This window comes from Alternaria viburni (assembly GCF_023758015.1).
Source record: "Alternaria viburni strain BMP 2772 chromosome Unknown scaffold_4, whole genome shotgun sequence".
NCBI lineage: Eukaryota > Fungi > Ascomycota > Dothideomycetes > Pleosporales > Pleosporaceae > Alternaria > Alternaria viburni.
Genome location: NW_026055773.1, coordinates 470,017 through 488,810, shown reverse-complemented (window position 1 = coordinate 488,810; position 18,794 = coordinate 470,017). Strand labels below are relative to the sequence as shown.

At 56.5% G+C, this 18,794-nt stretch overlaps 3 protein-coding genes across 3 annotated transcripts; 2 read left to right on the top strand and 1 right to left on the bottom strand.

Moving 5' to 3' along the window:
• Positions 1 to 1,103: 1,103 nt before the first annotated feature.
• Positions 1,104 to 4,203, bottom strand: J4E79_002417 (uncharacterized protein; the record flags this gene model as incomplete). Its single annotated transcript, XM_049351316.1, has 2 exons — positions 1,104 to 3,918; positions 3,968 to 4,203. 2 exons carry the CDS (start codon positions 4,201 to 4,203, stop codon positions 1,104 to 1,106), a joined length of 3,051 nt encoding a protein of 1,016 aa, XP_049213954.1.
• Positions 4,204 to 5,905: 1,702 nt separating this feature from the next.
• Positions 5,906 to 7,093, top strand: J4E79_002416 (uncharacterized protein; the record flags this gene model as incomplete). Its single annotated transcript, XM_049351315.1, has 1 exon — positions 5,906 to 7,093. One exon carries the CDS (start codon positions 5,906 to 5,908, stop codon positions 7,091 to 7,093), a length of 1,188 nt encoding a protein of 395 aa, XP_049213953.1.
• Positions 7,094 to 10,115: 3,022 nt separating this feature from the next.
• J4E79_002415 (uncharacterized protein) lies at positions 10,116 to 18,744 on the top strand (the record flags this gene model as incomplete). Its single annotated transcript, XM_049351314.1, has 5 exons — positions 10,116 to 10,317; positions 10,366 to 12,978; positions 13,061 to 14,116; positions 14,583 to 14,884; positions 14,968 to 18,744. The coding sequence occupies 5 exons, from the start codon at positions 10,116 to 10,118 to the stop codon at positions 18,742 to 18,744; spliced, it is 7,950 nt and encodes a 2,649-aa protein (XP_049213952.1).
• Between the last annotated feature and the right edge of the window lie 50 nt (positions 18,745 to 18,794).

The window sequence follows — 18,794 nt, the reverse complement described above, 5'->3', positions numbered from 1 at the left end:
CTCGCCATGGTTTCCATCGCCCTTGGTTTGGTTGTCATCGTTGTGGTTGCCATTACTTTGCTCGTCATCGATTCGCGTGCCGATCGCATGCGCACCATTGACTGGCGGTTCATTCGTGTTAGCGCCGGTGCACATGGCTGTTTTCCTAGGAACAATATGTAGATGTGGGAATGTAGCCGCGTCAACAAGTAGGGTAGTCTGGTTTTGTTTTAGCACCGAGATACCAGGAACGACGATTTTTATAGTGCTGATGACTCCCAGAAAAGAGATCTGAGCGTGGGAACATGTCATATCTCGATGACTTCTCTAGAGGTTAGTATACAGGAATGACTGTCATGACGCTGTAAGGAGTGACTGGATGCAGATACTCGGGGCCATCATGTCTGCATAGTGGGGTAAAAGGAACGACGGTAGCACCCATGATGTGTACGGTGACAACAGTCATGGTACTCAGCCAGCAAGAGGTCGAGGTGCCTTCAAGTCTATGAGTATACGATCGTGCAGGTCACGGTCTGTGGCCATACAAATATGACATGAGTAGTATGATCAGGGCAGCGCAGGGCTCAAGCTCAACTCACCAACATGTATGTGCGCAACTTCCCGCGTTTGGCTGCCGTGCCGTGTCGTGGCTCGTAGTCAAGCTCCACAGCGGGATCGACCGTTGGCGATGACAATACTCGAGGAGTAGACGGTTGGTATGATCATTCGTTAAAGCGCAATTGAAAGCAGACTGGATGAACTAGACATGTTGAGGTATTGGTATCTATCTTCGCGCTGAATATCAAGCAGCCAGCAGAACACTACAGAAAGTGCAAAAGAGAGCGCACGAGGGCGTACGAAGAAACCGCAATCTACGCAAGCCAGATGCTATGCATGATATCCCATATCATCAATTCAAGAAAAGAGAAGAGGGAAGAAGGAAGAAAAGGTACTCCGACATGCCAGGCTCCAGCGTCCAGACATCGAGCTAAGAAGTATGTGGGAAAGAGAAAAGGAAAAGTCAAAACTCTGCTTCCACCACAATCGAAAAAACATTATCGTACAAGCGCCATCAAGAAGCGTGAAAAAGGGTGTGGTATGTATAGCGTTTCCATGTTGTGCCATTAGTATCCGTACTGTCGTCTAGCCGTGGCGGCGCGTGGCCTACGTCCACCAGAACCGGGGCCAATGTCAATGCTCTGCAGCTCCAAGCTGAGAGCCATGTCCTCGTTCTGTGTGCCGTAGCCGCCGCCGTTCATGTCCATGGGTACCTTTGCGGGGATGGGCGGTGCCGCAACGCTATGCCTTTGGGTACCACGTCGGTCGTAGCTGGGGCTGCTGCCGTAGCTGTTGGGGGTGTCGCGTTCGCGGAGGACCTGTCGGTCTGGGAGTTGGTACTGCGGTGGTGTGTCATAGGCGGAGACGGGGCGTTGGTCTCGCCTTGTGGGCCTGCTGCGTGCTGTTGGATTGGGAGGTGCGTTGTACTGGCTCTGGCTTGCGAGTACCAGCGCACCCGCATTTACAGGCTGGTTGTAGTCGTTATTGAAGTCATGTCTCGTCGTGACTAGGGCGTTGCTGTTGTCGAAGTTCATGCTAGCTGCATGGCGAATGCGCTCTCTGTCAGCACGCTCTCGTTGGTATCGTTCCTCGCGTTGCATCGCGGCCTCGAGATCTCTGCTGCCGTTGAGCTGAGCCCTTGTTCGAGGAGCCTTCTCCTTCACGGTGCCCTTTGGTACTGGCTCAGGCGCCCAGTTGTCGACGGGTAAATGGTCGGACGCATCGACAACCCGTCCACTGAATGTGACAATCTGGCCCTTGTCGTTGTACTCCATTCGGCTTCCTGGTCGCTCGAGTTCGTCGTCCGAAGGTATGGGAGACTTGCTGATCCAAGGGTTGTAGACATCGAAACTGTCGGGGTTGAAGGCTACTCCAGACAGTCGTCGCTCACCCATGTCTTCTCTGGAAGGCGGTGGGCGAGGTGAGACTGATTTACGCGTCGGCATACTCCTCGCAGGCAACCTAGACGAGCGATCGGTAGCTGGGTTAGGAGAGTGACGTTCCATCTCAGGGTTGGGAGAGTAACGATCCATGATCGGATTGGGTGAGTAGCGGTCCATTGCTGGGTTGGGAGAGTAGCGTGAGCTCACGTTAGGACTCGTAGCACGCGGCTTGATGATAGGGCCGGCATCGTAAACTGGGGGAGACATCTGTCGAGGCTGCTCAGGCGGGTCATGAGGATAATAGTCGTTCGTTTGGTACGCAGAATGATGAACTAGTTCCTGCGACTGAACAGGGTCTTCGTACTGAGTGATGGCCCGATACTCTGCAGGCTCAGAGTAGTGGCGCAGTCTCGGTGGTGTCTCGTACGACGGAGGCGCTTCGTAAGGTGGCGCTTCAATCTCCTGTCTTTGCGGGTTGAGTCCAGCGATGAGAGCACTCGGTAACGCCGGTGCTTCCTGTCGCAGGGTTTCTTGTCGTAGCGGGGATGGTACCATGTTGTCGCGAGACACTGGACGACTCGACGGCTGCACCGGCATGCGAGGATGAGTGTAGCGTCGCTCTGCAGGTTGTCGGGGCGCGTAGTTATCGGCCTCGTATTGCTGGGGCGGCATATCGTAGCTGAACTGACGGGGCTCCTCACGGGATCTCGCCGAGAAGCTCAGGGGCGCGGGGGCTTCTTCGCGGTAGCGCTCACGCTCACGGCTCTCTTGGTTCGGGTGAGGTAGCGTGCTGGCATTGCGCTTGTGCATTGGCGGCGGTGGTGGCATGTCATCCTCGTCTTCAACCATGGGCTGCATGGCGCTGCGTCTCCGATGCGTGGGGCTCTCATCTTGTAGAGGAGGAGCCTCGATGAATCGTTGGCCGTAGTATTGGTCGAGTGGAGGAGCTTCCTGGGCTTGCTCGCGGCTACGACTGCTTCGCAAGGGTGCAACCTGATAAGTCGGATCCTGGTACTGGTCTTGCGCGTATGGCTGAGATGGCTGCGGGGCCGGCTCAATTCGTTGAGGCTCAAACTGCTGATGCTGGAGTAGCTGTTGCTGCAGGTACTCGATCTGCTTCTGCTGCTCCTGCAGTTTTTGCGACTGCGCCGGAGACTCATACGCGTGCTGCGTTGGCACAATTGGTGCCGAGTGAGAATGTACTGGCTCGGGGTGCTGCAGTGCCTGGCTCCTAGGAGATCGACCGTCTTCCTGTGACATCCTCCTCTGGTCTGAGTGCCGGACATGTTGTGGCAGAGGATCGATGGGCTTCACCTCGTATGGCTTGGGCGCGGCGTAGGACATGTCGAAGCTCTCTTCCCTCGGGAGGGGCATTCTCTGGGCTGATGAGCGCGGGTTCGGCGGCGTGCTGTAGGAGGTCTGCGGTACAGGGCGCTGGGGAGTGTTCTGGCTCGATGACGATGCGGGGTTCAGGGGGGACGCGTCTGGTATAGGCCTGCGTGAGGGCGTGTCGGCCGGGCTGCGCTGCGTTGGTGACGGCTCGGTTGCTGTTCTTTGGTGTCGCGGGGAGCCGAGTTCTCGCGGGCCAGCCCTAACGCCCCGCAGTCCTCGGTGCTCTGGTGTGTGTACGGGTGATGGCGTCGTGCCTGTGGGGTCGCTGGGCAGCGGGCGCCGCTTGACGGGTGCCATCTCTCGCGCTCCACCCACAGCAGCCTGTCCCTCTGGCTTGGTCGACTCCCTCCTCTTCTGCAGAACCGGCTTCTCGCTCTTCTCGCGGGTGTCGTAGTAGGTGATCTCCATGCGGATCTCGCCAGCGTACTTGCCCTTGCAATTGAGGCCCAGCCACTCGTCGCTCTGGCCTCCACCGGGGGTGATGACGGAGTTGAGGTTCGCAAAGGCCTCGCCAATCAGCTCCGTCTTCTTGTCGTCATTGAAGACAGAGACCTTGAGGCGGTTGTAGTCGGGCGAGTCGTGGACTGTGAAGCGCAATTCCTGGTCCCTGCATATGTCAGTCGTGGGTGTTCGAAACTCGTCGAAGGCATACATACCATCGCGGTGTCTGGCCGCCGCGCTTGTCGGTCTTTGTCTTTTTTGCCTCCTTGCCTAACCGGGCAGCGCAGTACGGGTCCTGCTTGCCCATGGTCCTCTTGTTAGGCAGGTTGCGGGCGCGGTCCATGATGACAACCAGGGTGCCTATTACCGGCCCGTCGACCGTCATGTCGGAGAAAATGCCCGCAGCGTGAGCGCCGCCGAAGCTGGGGACGTTCATGGCCTTGGTCGCCATGCTGAGGGAGTTGCCCGGGTGCGGGACTCGCGGAGGGCAGGCGCGTCAGGCGAGAGTGTTCGGTGATGGGTGGCCGCGAGTGCAGCGTCGTCGGCGGAGATAAGGCGCATTCGCTGCAATTGCAGGACAGAGTGGGTGCAGTCACAGCGAAAGAATGAGAGAAGCCAAAACAAAAGAGCGACGGTGCAGAAAGAGAGGTTTGGCGTGCTAGCAAGCGTGTTTGGGTGGATCGGGTTCGCGGGTGTTGTTCTATTCCTATGTTACGCATCCTCATGTGGCTGGTTCCAGCCTCTCTGGCCCCCGCAAGCACCAATCACATGCCCTGAGCCACCATGTGGACCTACCACGCCTTTCCCCGGTCAGATCATTAAGGCTGAGAGGGTCGTCCCTTGCAGACGCGAAGTCTCAAGTTTCTTGTTTAGCTCCATTCTGCTGCGAACGCCTGTCGCGCTATTGTTTGCGCTCCTTTGGGCCTATGTCATATCCTGTGGCTGGGTCGCCGAATGCTCTCTCCGCCTCACTAACCACGACGCGTCTCGGCTGTGACGGGCCCTCCTGCATACAGACACGCGTAGGACGGATATGTGATGCGTATACCCTCGTATTGCAGCCATTCTATTGCATTTCGTCCGGTTGTTATCACTCTACCCTGCGTCGGCTTCTCGCGATCCGACCTGTCAGACTGATGCCCTCCACGCTCAACCATGCATCTCCAGAAAATGCACGTCTGCTATGTCGCTTCTGCTATGTCGCTCATCTATAAGCCTGGTTGTTCCATGCGCTGCCATTGTGCTACGCGCAGTCCATGCTTCCATTCGATACATCTGCGTTGAGTTTGGCGGATGTTCCTATGGAGACGAGGGTAAGCTGGGATACCGTTGATCACCCCCGGGCCGGCGCCAATCGCGAGATCACCCCATTGCGATCCCACAGACCCAACGCAGGTCTGCGAAAGATGGCTGGTATCGCCGAATCCAATTGACGCCCAATGCCAGCACCCCGATTCGTCCGGTATCAGGAAACATGCGGCAGTTGTCACCATTGTGGAGATTACGCGTGGGATGATATACATGGAGCTTGGTTGTAACAGATCCTTCGCGCAAGAGTCGACATGCGGAAGGCATCTAAGCTCGGTAAAGCTTATCTACAGATTCCCGAGGCTGGATCTATCAGCTCGTTGAGATCATAACATGTGAGCCGAGTGCGGACCTGTTGAATTGTCGCAAAATCCAGCTTTGAGACGATGTACCCTGTAAAACACTTCGTGTAGCTAGTAAAGTGATGAATGCTTGATGAGTTCCAAGGTTTTGTAAGAGATATGTCTATGCTACCTAGGTAGTCTGGCTTAGGGAACCACTCTGGAGTGGATGTTGAGAGAATAGTGTTGGTTTCGGTAGCTGGACAGAATGCGTCTGACTTCTAGGCGGCGCGATAAACCGCCCATCAAACAAAAATAGGGGCTTGCTACGAGGAAGGAGTCTACTGTGATGGGAAAGGTGAAGTTGTAGACACGTGACGCGCCTGCCAAACGCGCAGCCTGCTGACCACGCGCCCCCGCGTTTTCGCGACTGCATCGCGCTTGCGATGGCCTCGACCTCGCCAGTCTCGCCACCATGTCCATGCCTCCACCCACAACGAATACCGCCGAACACCATCTACCCGCCATATCGAACACACCGCACGCGCCGATGTTGCTCATACGATGCCGACCCATACGCCCTCCCCGCACCGCTTCCTAGCGCCCAATCCGCCTTCCACGCAGAAGATCAAGAAACCCCAATCTGGCCTGCGCAATGCCCTCGCTATACAAACACCGGCTTCTATCAAGAATGCGCAGCCGAAACCTGAGCTTCAGTTCAAAAAACTGACGCCTGCGAAGCGCTTTGTCTTTGCGTCGCCTCGGCAGACGCAAGAAGTCACCAAGGAGAAGCGCGATGAGCCGCAAGAAGATGCATTCGCGCATGCTACACCACTTCCGAAGCTGCGGAGGAAATATGAGAGAGTAGAAAGCATAGAAGAGCCATCGCAATCAAGCCAGTCAGAGGCGCAGGATGAACTACACGGCGAACATGTTATGCAATCCATCGAAGGCGGAGACACGCAGCTTGGTCGCTGGGACAGACAAGGAGATGACCAAGAAGACGATATGCTCTTCGAATCAGTCCAAACGAATAAGCGTCGTCGCATGTCCCCTGCAAGCTCGCCATCGCTCCAACGACCATCCGAGCCCTCCACACCAGCCCCCGTATCCAATGCGACTACGCACCGCTTCAAAGTCCCGCCGCCACGGACGCCTGCGCCATTCCCCAGCATCGCAGCGGTGACTTCCACACCAGCAACTGCACCGCAACGTCCCCATTTCATACTCCCCGCGCTCCCGACCTCGCCCCCGAAGCCTTCCCGACCGCTGCCTGAGATCTTCTCTCCTTCGCGAAAGAACGGCAAATACATACCTAACGGCCTTGCCTCGACCGTCACGACCTGGATGATCGAGACGGCAAATACAGGGTTCGCGGCACAGGATAGGAGTGGTGCAGCCACTGGTCGTGACAGGGAAGACGGCGTGAAGCTGCGGATACGGGTCTCGAGTCTCTCGAGAGGCGGGTGTCGAAGCCGTAGCGCAGAAGAAGTAAAGTGCTATGCAGGTGGCGTCGTCTTTGCACGCGGTGATACTGAGGCTGGCATGTATAACGCTTCGAGAACGGAGAGTGTGGGAGTGGGAGGAGGACATACCCCGATGAGAGTCTTGCTAGCCGGCCAAGGTGGTGCAAGAAGCTCGGGAGGTGTGCTGGTAAAGACTGGGAGTGTGGTCGGTATCCGCGCGCCTATGTGGGACGTGGACGTTGGAGGGGAGAAGTGGACTGTAGCTGTGGACTGGGTGCTACTTTGAAGTCAAGACGCATGCTTCCTTTACGATTATGACTGATGAACGATACCCACTTTCGCGGCGACATAGCGGATTCAAGGTCCACATAGAAGTAAATCTAATATCTCATACAGTATACATGCGAGATAATATCCTCATTAGGCTCGTTTTCGATTTCTCACAAGAGTGGATTGGAAACTTATCACTCATACAAAATAGAGACCCAGTTCGGCGAAACGAGTATTTTCTTGTCTCGCCAGCGACACTTCCAAAAGAACACTGATAGCACTGCCTCCTAGGCTGAGTAGTGGTGCGCCTTCTCATCTCGAGTAGCGTGAGTCATGAAAGCCCACCATGAGCGCGATGAGGAAAGAGCCAAGGCAGCGACGGCAGGAACGTCACGATTTCAAGCACTTCACGCACATCCTTCCCTCAAAACACTCTTGAGTGAATGTTCCCCGTGTTCATAGCCTTAGAGGTAGTTTGCTAGCTGCGGCCAAATGGTTGCCTTGAGCCCACGTTGTGCTTGGTCACACATCGTGTTAGAACCATGGTTTGCTAACCAACTTCAACGACTCACAACACTTGGAAAGCCATTTCTTTTACAGAACAGAAAATCTCAGTCATGATAGTCTTCTTGACTTTCTCTTGGATATCCAGTCTCTCTAGTCATATTTCACTCGCCTGCGATCAACAAAATCCCTCAGTCCTCCTTCAAAAGATTCTCCTTTCAAAAGACACCGCATCAAAGCCAAAGCCATGTCTACCATTACCGCCCCATGTTGGGCCTGCGCCTTCGCCGACGCGCAAGACCAAGCCGACTGTCTAGTCTGCTGTCCATCGTCTTCACCATCACCGGCTAGAACCCACCTGCCCACCCCAATCACGGCAAAACAACGATGGTCCATGCCCACCATCAGCGCCTCAACCCTAAAAAAGACATGGAAGAGCTGCGGCTCCGAACTCACACAAGAATGGCGCGAAACCCTCGACTGGATGAACGTGCTCAACCCAAAAAGACTCTACACACCACTGGAGGAAGCAAAGTCGTCTTATGAAAGGCAAACACTTTTCACAATAGTGCTGAGTAACAGCGACTATTTCGAAAGCACACCTACTATTACGCTTACATCCGCATCGCCGACTTCGCCGCCTACCATGAATCTTACTACTTGGCACACACTGGAGCAGAGGGTTTGGTCGAAGACGGATGTGCATGTTACGACGATAGCGCATAAATCTCATAAGAAGCACAAGGGGAAGAGGCGGGAGTGCGAAAAATGCAAGAGGGATCAAGAGGTTAATCGGGAATGGATGGCGGCTATGGGGATAGATGAGGAGGGAGTACGTGGGCGCGGTGGGTGTATGTCGATTGGGAAAATGGTGAGAGATTTCTTGATTGTTAGAGGGTAGCTGTGCTCAATTGAAGTGGGCACGTGATGAGTGTAGTAGATCAGAGAACATGGCGCTCGCAGCTAGACTCATTTCGGCCTCGAAATGACATTATGGAATTCATCATAGGCGACTTGTTGGTAACAGCTCAATCAAGAGAAATGAATACCCTACATCGGCTCCAAGTCCTCTGATCCCGTTCTTCTATCCCAGTGTACAAAGTAGTCCTTAGACCTGTTTAGCGCTTTCCTTAAATGAGTTGATAGGACGCTTCGAGCATCCGTCGAATGAGACTGCCTGCCAAGTAAATCCGAGAGAGAGCTTCAGATTCGTCCATTCATAGATGATCCTACTCACGTGACTCAGACTCATCCTCAGGCTAGATGAATCCAGAACTGCTTACATGAGCGCATCTGACGACATGCTCGCTTGCAGCGCGGTAATCAACTCATCTACGTTGATTGGGGCATTGAGCATTGAGCTGCGAACACGTACTGACAATAGATTCGCCCGCCATTCTGGGTAATCTTCCTTACCCTTCCATCGCCTCTCATCTTTTCGAAAAGCCTCGATAACCGCTGCATAATCAATTCCACCTATCGTCGACTGGATGCACGTCACCACAGCTTCCGGCTGCAGATTGGACATAGCGAGGAAGGTTAGTCGCAGCATCGCGATCTGGAGCTGCGACTAAAGTCGATGACACCGGAGGCCCCTCCATACCGCTATGCTATGCGACGGCTTCGTTGTACCAAGGGTTTTGGTGGTGGGGTCAGCAGGATGCTTCTTTGTGAATGTCCCACGTCGCCGCAGGTAGTGGCAGGTACGACCAAACCCGGGTCGGCCCTCATGAATCAGTCGCTTAGTGGCTGCTTTCCGGACCCGCGGTGCCACGCCACGTCACTCAACCCATCAACACCTCACTTTTTCCTCTTAGCCATGACGACCCTATGCGTGCCCCTGCATCGCGGCCCTCTTTGGGTATCGAGAAGGTTGCGAGAAGGGCCCTCCTTGCTAATTGACGCTTTGCCGCACTATACGCTCTCAAGCCTTCCGGTGCCGCAAAATTTCGCCGTTGACCAACGCTGCACCACGATCCGCGCTGGCGACACAACTGCAAGCTAAGTCATCATCGGACCAATAATCGAAAAGCACTCGCAGTGGAAAACCCCACCTTCTGGGCTCCCAACTCTATCAACCTGAGCGAACTGGGTTTCCCTACGTGGACCAATGATGCTTACAGCCGAGAATCGTCTTCTCAGCGTGAGCCTGCGGCAGCATGCGGGTATGCCAGTCTGAGGCTTACCGAACCATTGCGCCCACAATGCGAGGCATCTCCATACGATTTCGCGCATCATGTCTTGTGACAGTTGTCCTGCACCTCTCTTTCGTCTGATCTGAGCGCTCGTCCCAGCTTTGGCCGATTGAAGCCACGCACGTTGCACACCTCCACCCTCTGTGCTTTGCGTCTAGACTGACCCGTTTCTCATTCGTCTCTCCGCAATCAATGCTCGCACCCCACGTCTAATGTCGCCTCTGCATACCTACCGTTTGTTATCACCAGCAATGGAACAAAGAAAACATCTATAGCACGTAGCACAACTTATCGAATTTCGGACCTCGAAACACCGCGTCTGACTTTGTTTGATACACTATGCGCCAATTCGAGAATGTTTCGATATCGCAATGGGCGAACCCGTATGCGAGCGGCGGCACCAACACCGGGAAGAACTTCTATGCTACGGCGACTACACCGAAGCCCCAACAACCCGTCTATCGTCGAGTAGTCCCACCTACACCAGTATTCTCATATACGCAAGTAGTTGATGAGAAGAGCAGCAACGCCGAACAAGCAGGTATGCTTGGAATGTATCATGCGTAACATGTCCAATTGACCATTGTAGATCCAGAGAATGTTCCGGCTGCTTCAGCTGCTCCGGAGGAAACTTCAGCAGCAGAGGTCACTCCTGAAGAGGCCGCACCGCCGGCTACACCAGAAGCACCTCCAGCAGTAGAGCCATCAGCAGAAGTAGAAGCACCTGCGGCAACAACCCCAGCAGAACCGACACCAGAAGATCCATCAACACAAACAGCAGAGGCACCATCAAGTAGTGGGGACGGCGTCGTAGCGGCTGAGGTTGTAACGGAAGATGTCAAAGACGAGCCTCCAGGATCAAGCGATGCCGCGAATATTGAGGCACTGCCGCCTCCACCACCACCCCCAGCACCGGTAGATGCACCACCCGCCGAACCCGAAGCAGCAGCACCTCCAGCACCGCCAGCACCAGAAGTTCTGCCAGTACCTCCCAGTGAGCCTGCGCCCCCTACACCCCCTGCTCCACCAGCACCACCGGCGGATGCAACACCGGAGCCAGTAGTCGTGGAGAGTGAGAAAAGTGGTGAGTCCGAGCAGGCCGCTCAAGAGCCTCCGAAATCCCCAACCGAGAAGTTTGTTCATTTTGCCTCTGACACCAAAGACCCAGACGCCGGAAGCATAGGCAAAAAGAAGAAACAGCTGGGGTATGGTAAAGGCAAGCCCACCGCGTTCATCCGCCCCAGAAAGCCATCGACATCCGTTCCGCCTCCTTCGCCACCGAAAGAGGAGAAGAAGAAGGTCTTTGTTCCAATCGGCATTATCAAGAAGGAGCGAAGGGGTTCATTGCTCTCGGCATTGGCCAGTGAGAAGGTAATGACCAGCAAGTCAAGAGGGAAGAAATCTAGCAACGATGGCAGCGGTGACGACAGGTCGACAGTAATCACCGATGGAGATGCCCCCTCTTCAGACGTCTCTGAAAGCGTCATCATCGAGGAACCTACCGAAGACGCTTCAGGGTCGATCGTAAGCGAGACAGTACCGCCTCCGCCGCCACCGACCGATAATCCACCTGCGGTAGACGAGGCCGCTGTCAGCGAGGATGTAGTGGAGGCACAAGACGAGGCAGTTGCAGACAGTCCTCCGATCGAGGAGCCAGCTCCTGTCGCTCCCGAGCCAGCAGCTGAAGCCGAGCCATTACCGGCAGATGCGTCTGCGGAATCTGCTGAGCCACCACAATCCGACACACCCGCTCCTGTCGAAGAAGCTCCAGTTACTGATGCCATAGCAGAGGAGATTGCCCCCACCGATCCAGTCACCGAGGACACTCTTCCCCCTCCCGCCGAGCCGACCGCAGAAACAGCTTTAGAAGCCCCTGCCTCAGAAGCTCCAGTCGATGAACCACAGCCATCGAGCGAAACGGTACCAGAACAGGAACAAGCTACAACAGAGAGTGCGGATGCGGTTGAGCTTGAGGCGTCACCACCAGAGGATGCGAAACCAGCTGAGGCAGAAGCCTCCGTCGAGGAAACGGCAGTTCCCGTTGAAGAGCCTGCTGTCGCCGAAGAGGAAGCAGCCCCGCCAGCAGCTGAAGAGGAACCTCCAGTTGAGGAAACTGGTAGCTCAGAAGAGCCGCCGGCAACTGTGGAGGATTCTCCTGCTGTTGAAGAGCCAGTTCCCACCACTGATGAACCAGTCCCCGCTGCCGAAGAGACACCTGCTGCAGAAGAAACACCTGCTGCCGAAGAGGCACCTGCTGCCGAAGAGGCTCCTGTTGCCGAAGAGACTCCTGCTGCCGAAGAGACTCCTGCTGCCGAAGAGGCACCTGCTATCGAAGAGACATCCGCTGCTGGTGATGCTCCAGCCGTGGAAGACGCAGTTGATGCCGAGCCCGCACCCCCTGCTGAAGAGACAGCTGCGCCCGAGGAAGCACCTTCCACCGAAGAGACAGCTAGCGCCACCCAAGAAGCTCCCGAAGTTGACGCCACGCCCGAGGCGCCCGCCACCGAGGACACAGCGCCATCCGAAGACGTCCCAGCCGCCGAAGATACGCCTGTTGGTGAAGATACATCGACTGTCGGTGATTCTTCTCCTGTCGAAGAAGCACCAGAGACAGAGGATACACCAGTTCCCGAGGAGCCCGCCCATGGTGAGGCTGCACCCGTTGTTGACGAAACGCCCTCTACCGAGGAACCGCCTATCGTCGAAGACATCTCTACTGCCGAGGAGCCAGCTCCGCCGGCGGAACCGCCAGCTGATGAACAAATACCCGCTGTCGAAGAAGCCCCAGCTGTTGAGCCTGTTCCTACTGAAGTTGCTGAGGATGCTGCTGAACCAGAGTCAGAAGCAAGCGTTGCTCAGGAAGAGCCATCACTGGATGAGGAGCACGACATCGAAACATCTAGTCCCGAAGTCGAGGAAGCTCGAGCATGGACCTCAGCAGCGCCGGCAGATGTTGCTGTTGTGGCTTCAATACTTGCAGCTGAAGCAAAGGCCAATGCACCTGAATCCTCACCTGATCAAGATCCTGCTCCGGAATCTCCTGATGCTGCGGAAGTTCCGGAGTCTGCGCCAGTTCCATCTAGCGACCCACCGTCAACTGAGAGCGAAGACAAGCCTGACGTTGCAGATGCCGAAGCACCTGCAAGTACTGAGCCGGTCATGGATGTAGCTGAGCCCGACGAGGCTAGCGCTGATACCACCGGTAAGTTCACACATGTCTTACTGTCGCACAGCGAGCCGCGTTCAAGCAAATTCATTCGTAACCAATGCTGACAAGATCACAGGTGAGCCCCAACCTGACTCCACAGCGGAAGCCTCAGAAGCAACGGACGCACCCGAACCTGCTCCCGCAGAGGAAGCTATCGAACCAGCCTCCGGCGAAGGCGACAGTGAGCCGACAGCTGCACAAGACGAGACCAATCCCTCCACCGAGGGGCCAGAAGCTGCGTCGACATCAGAAGAGACAGACACGCAAACGACGGAAGCCACGCCTGATGTAACACCAGAGGAGCCTACTACATCGGCACAAGACACTGCTGATATGGCACCCATCGAAGTTGCTACAATGGAGGCTGAGGCGAGCGACGAAGAACTGCCAACCGCCGACACCATGCAGGACATCTCCGATTGGGAGCAAGACGACGACAATGTTTCTGACATGGGAATCTCGGACTGGGAGAAGGACGACGATGCCTCATCACAACCCGGTGAGAGCGAGACCAATCCTTCCGAGCATCAAGACTTCGATCAAGAGAGCATCGCACAAGACTCATCGGAGCCTGTACATGAGGATGAGAAGTCACCAGACCAGGACAAGCCAGAGACTGTACAGGTCATTCAGCCGTCTGACACTACAACCTCTGCTCCGGTGGCCGATGACGTCGATGAAGTTGCCGTCGTCTCAGTCCATGTCAATGAGGATGAGCCTACCAAGAACGATACGTCCGCGGCCGTACCAGAGGTCGTCGAACAGAACGAAGCCTCAGCCTCTGAAACATCGCCAGAACCATCCGAACCACAAGAGACTGGCGACTCAGCTGATGCTTCCGCGGAGGACCAGACGCCTGAGACACGTATCGATGAAAGCACTGAAGAGGCACAGCTTGCAGCTGGCGATGCACCTGCAGCTCAAGAACCCGCCCCGGAGGTGAGCCAGCCAGCAGCTCCAGAGGAGAATGCCATCACCGATGCGAGCACAGACGCACAAGACGATGCGAGTGCACACGAATCGCCAGTCGACGAGTCGGAGCCGGCGGTGAGTAGCGAGGCTGCCAAGGCCAGCGAGCAAGTCATAGTCTCGGCTACACCCGATGACGTGGAGAATCCAGATTCATGCACAGGTACGTATCTCCTATGTTTTTTGTGTTTCACATCTTTATGTCCGTCTGCACTTCTTTTCGCTGGCTCAATTACGCACGATTCGATGGTAGCGCGCCATGCCGGCGGCGAATCGGGCTAGCGAGCAGCGGTTGGCTTGCCCCATTGGACGCCCCATATTTTCCTTTGGCCCACCTGCCAGCACATTCTGCGGACATTCTGCCACCGCTGTGACTAGCTTATCGTCACGTGGAAGCATGTGTGTCGCCATGAGTCTCGGGCTGCGATAGATGCATCGCAATTTGTCGACGTTCCAAGATGCGTGGTTTTGCTCCGCGCTAGTTCTGCCGCTTGTCTTTTGGCTCCCGACATCCCCGTCACCTCTGAATCTCACCTTCTTTTTTTTCGTGATTGCACTTCTACTTGTACAGCAGCGATAATTTCCTCCACCCAAAAGTGGCCATGCACCGCACCCGCTGACCAGTGCAGCTGAGACTGAAGCACCTCTACCCAAACTCGACGACAATACCGACGAAACATGCGCAAGCATCCCAGCTGACGCGACAAGCGAAGTCAGCCCAGACCCTGTCTCGAGAGAGGCTGACGTTGAGACGCCAATTGAAAACCCCACGGTCGAAGAGAAGCAGACCGAACACGCCGCGGGCGATCCAGTTGTTCTTCAAGATATTTCCGAACAAACCGACCATGATGTTGTAGCTGCCAACGTTGCGCTAGCTGAAGCCGAGCCCGACTCTGCACCAGACATGCCGGCCAAGAAGGCGGCGGAAGTGGTATGTATAAGCTGTGATTGATTGCGAGCCTACATCCGCCTCATGCCGTTCGCCATTCAGAAGAGTATACTGATCCATTGCAGGTCCATGAGGACGTTGGGCCCGATGAGGAGCCACAGCATTCGGAGGTTTCCAGCGGAGCCAACACAGGACCGGAGCCAGATGATGAACCAGTAGAAGAGCAGGAATCCGATGCGGGGAGCGAATCTGGGTCGGAGTCCGAGGATGATGACTGGTCTGGATCTGAAGTGTCTGCCGCACCTTCTGCCTCTGAAGTTCCCCAGGCCGACGACGCGCCTGACTCAGCACCCGCTGAAGATGAAACAACGAATGCCGAAGAGGCTCCGCCGAGTGAGATCGCTGATGTCACTGCTGCTGAGCCTGAAGAGCCGGAGGAAGAACGGTCAATTCTTGACGACGATGCCGGCTCCGACGACGATGCTGCTTCCGATCACTCCTGGAATTCCCAAGAAGAGCCAGAGAGTTCCATGGTAGTCGACGATGCTGCCGAGCCCGACGAGCCAGAAGCGTCCGAGAGTCCGGAGTCGCCTGCCGAATCGGCCGCGATCACAGAAGCGCATCCAGGTCTATCACTCGAGGTCAATGTCGCAACCTCTGAGATCGTCCCGGCCGCAGAGTCTCCAGCATCAGAGGTCGAAGATCCGTCTGATCCTGCGCTCGAAGCAGTTGAAGAGGAGCAGGGGGATGATGAGAACGACGTTAGTGCTATCACTCAAGAAGAGTCTATGAACGATGATTCACTAGTTTCGTCACAAGATTCCGCTGAGCCTGGAGAGGAGCCCGCAGCAGCTACCGAGGTGTCGGAGCCGGCGGATGCGCCCCAAGCAGAAGAGGAAGTTGCCCAGGAAGACGAGGGCGAGGATGCTTCTCAAGTCAGCGAATCTGGCAGCGAGAGTGAGGCTGGAGAGTCCCTTGCACCACCGGAAGACCATGCTGAGGCCGATGACGACGCTGCGCCGACCACACTTGACGGGGAGGAGCCAGACACCGCCGCACCGCTTACCGAAGACCCATCAACCGATGGCGTTGAGAATGAGGCATCCGAGGCGGGAGATGCATCTGTGGCTGGACAGGATGTGGAAGAGCCTGCTGAACCAGAGACGGCTGAGCCAGTCGCAGCTGAGCCGGAGCTGGAAGCGGAAGCTGTTGAGCAAGATGCGGATGCAGCTGCAGATGAACCAGAGGAGCCGCCGGCAGAGGAAGCTGCTGAACCAGAAGAACCGGTGGCGACGCCCGACGATGCCGCCGATGAGGACCCCGATGCGGCTCAAGAAGACGAATCTGTTGCAGCTGATGCCGAGCCTTCACTCATCGAAGAGGCGGAACAGGCAGAACCAGCACCACCTCCAGAAGACTCACCAGAGCCACCTAGTGAGGATGGTCAATCGAACGATGGATCTGCAGCTACAGGGGAGGCAGATGAGCCATCGGTGGTTGAGGCCAGCGAAGCGAACGACGACGGTGCCGAAGCTGCTCCACCAGCGTCAGAGCCAGCCCCTGCAGAGGACGCACCGCCTGAAGAGGCTCCTGCTGAGGTGGAAGAAGCTCTAACTGAAGCCGCTGAAGCTGCTGAGCCAGTGGTAGAGGGCGGTGATGTTGAAGAAGTTGCGGCAGACGAAGCCCCGGAGGAAGCAACGAATGAAGAGCCGGCATCTTCGCCTGATGTCGAGCTCGAGGAAGAACAGGTAGAGGCACCACCCGAAGCCCCTGAGGAAGAACAGCCAGAACCCGAATCACCAGCTGCTGTCGAAGAGCCCGAGTCGCCGACTGAACCCGTCCCTGAAGAACCGGAAGCACCAGCTGAGGCGGCCCCAGAACCAACGCAGGAACCCGAGGAGCCCGCTCCCGTAGCGGCGGATGCATCCGCTGATATCCCGGAAGATCAGGATGCGGAGGAGTCGGTACCAGCCCCCGAAGTGGAGGTAGAAGAAGTCGTAGCCGAGGTGGCCAATGAAGAGACTCCCGAACCCGAGCAGGCCGATGACGATGCACCGGCAGACCGGTCCCTCGACGTTGACGAAGTTCCAAACACACCTTCGCCTCTACCCTCTGTAGCTGCTGTTGCTGCTGCTGGGATTACCGGTGCCGCCGCTGCTGCATTAGTCGGTCATGCTGTTGATGACCGTGCGGACAGGGACCGCGACTTTGCAGTTGAGGACGAACCGTCAGCCGATACACCCAGTCGTGAGAAGACCCGTCGCCGACATTCACACACGCGTCGTGAAAGCCAGCACCGGCCAAGCCGCAGACGCGAAAGTGGCGCTAGTATTATGGAGCGACCAATAATGCCAGCCTCTGCCGTTCCTGATGCGCCAAGAACAAGGCGTCGCGACAGCATGACAGAGCGCGAAGCGGCCGAGCGCAGAAGGGCCAAATTGCGCGAGGTTGAGATACCCAGTAGTGGTAGCGACATACAGAAGGCGTACCCGGATCCGTACCGCTCGCACTACCGAGAACCCAGGGGTGAGGAGAGATACAGCAAGCGTCGCCCCGTCGAGGAGGTTGATGAAGAAGCCGATAGACAGAAGCGACGCGAAGCCCGGCGGGCCGAGAGGGCTGAGAAGGAGCGACTTGCTGCCGCAGACGCTGCCCGCCTAAAGGCAGAAGAGGAGGCGAGAAAGCTGGAGCATCGGGAACGACGCCGAGCAGTCAGGCGTGCCGAAGAAGAGCTCATGAGAGCCATGGAGGAACGCAAGAAACTCAAAGAAGAGCAAAAGCTCGCCCAGGAAGAAGAGGAGCGACGCATTCGACACGAGAAGAGGAGACAACGACATGAGGCTGAAAAAGAGGCGAAGCGTCTGGAACAGGAGGCGATTGAGCAGGCGGCGCGCGAAGAAGAAGAGGCCCGGAAATTACGGCGTCAAAGGAGAGCGGAGCGGGAAGCAGCCAAAGCAGCTGGCTTGCTGAAACCAAAGGAAGAGCTTATTGATCTTTCTCGCGATGCTGCTCGCCGAGCAGCAGAGGAAGACGACGATGGCGCTTCACCTCCACCCCCGCTGCCACCAGTAGTCGACGACACCCCTCCTCGTAGTGCGCCGCGCAGGCGTTTGAGTACCCGCGAGACTCCACCGAACGTGAAGCGTGGTAGTCTCTTCGGTGGCATCTTTGGCCGCTCAAAGCCCGAAGCGACGCCACCGGCTGCGAAACCGTCGAGATCGTCTCGTGCCCGCGCCAACACGCTAGAGGCTACGCCTGTCAAGTCTTCGCGAAGGGAACAGGAGATTGAACGACCTTCGAGCCGAGACATGTCGTCGGATCAGAGCCGAGAGCGCCCAGAGCGCATGCACCGCAGTCGGCGTCTTTCGCATAGTCAACGTCGCTTCGCTTCTGCTGAGGAAGAGGCCGATTACTACAGGTGGAAAGAGGAGCGACGCTTCATGCGTCGTCCTGAACACGAAATGTCTGGTGGACGGGACGGGGGAGTTTCTCTTCCACCACCGCCTCCGCCGCCTGAGGATCTCCCGCCGCCGCCACCAGAGCCTTTCGAATACGAGCCAGAGCCAGAACCGATCGAGACGATTGAATCGCCAGTGATCGAGGACGCAGCCGCGGTTGTCGGTGAGATCTCCATCTCAGACGAGGAAAGACGCGAGCGTCGTCGAAGTCGGCGTATGTCCAAACCGGAAGAACGCCCCAAGACACGCCGCATCTCTGTTGTCGAGAAAGAGAGGCCGTCTGATCGTCGAGTGCAGTCGGATCGGCCCCGCGCACGAGACCATGGTGAAGACCGTCCGAGGCCCAGGCGCGGCGAGACCGACCGACGCGACAGGAGGAAGAAGAAGGAAGAGTCCAGTGGTCTCAAAGGACTCTTCGGGGGGTTGAAGAGGCGAATCACTTGAGTTTGGAGTATAACAGAACCAGACATCTACATTTGGGAAGGGGTTCCACA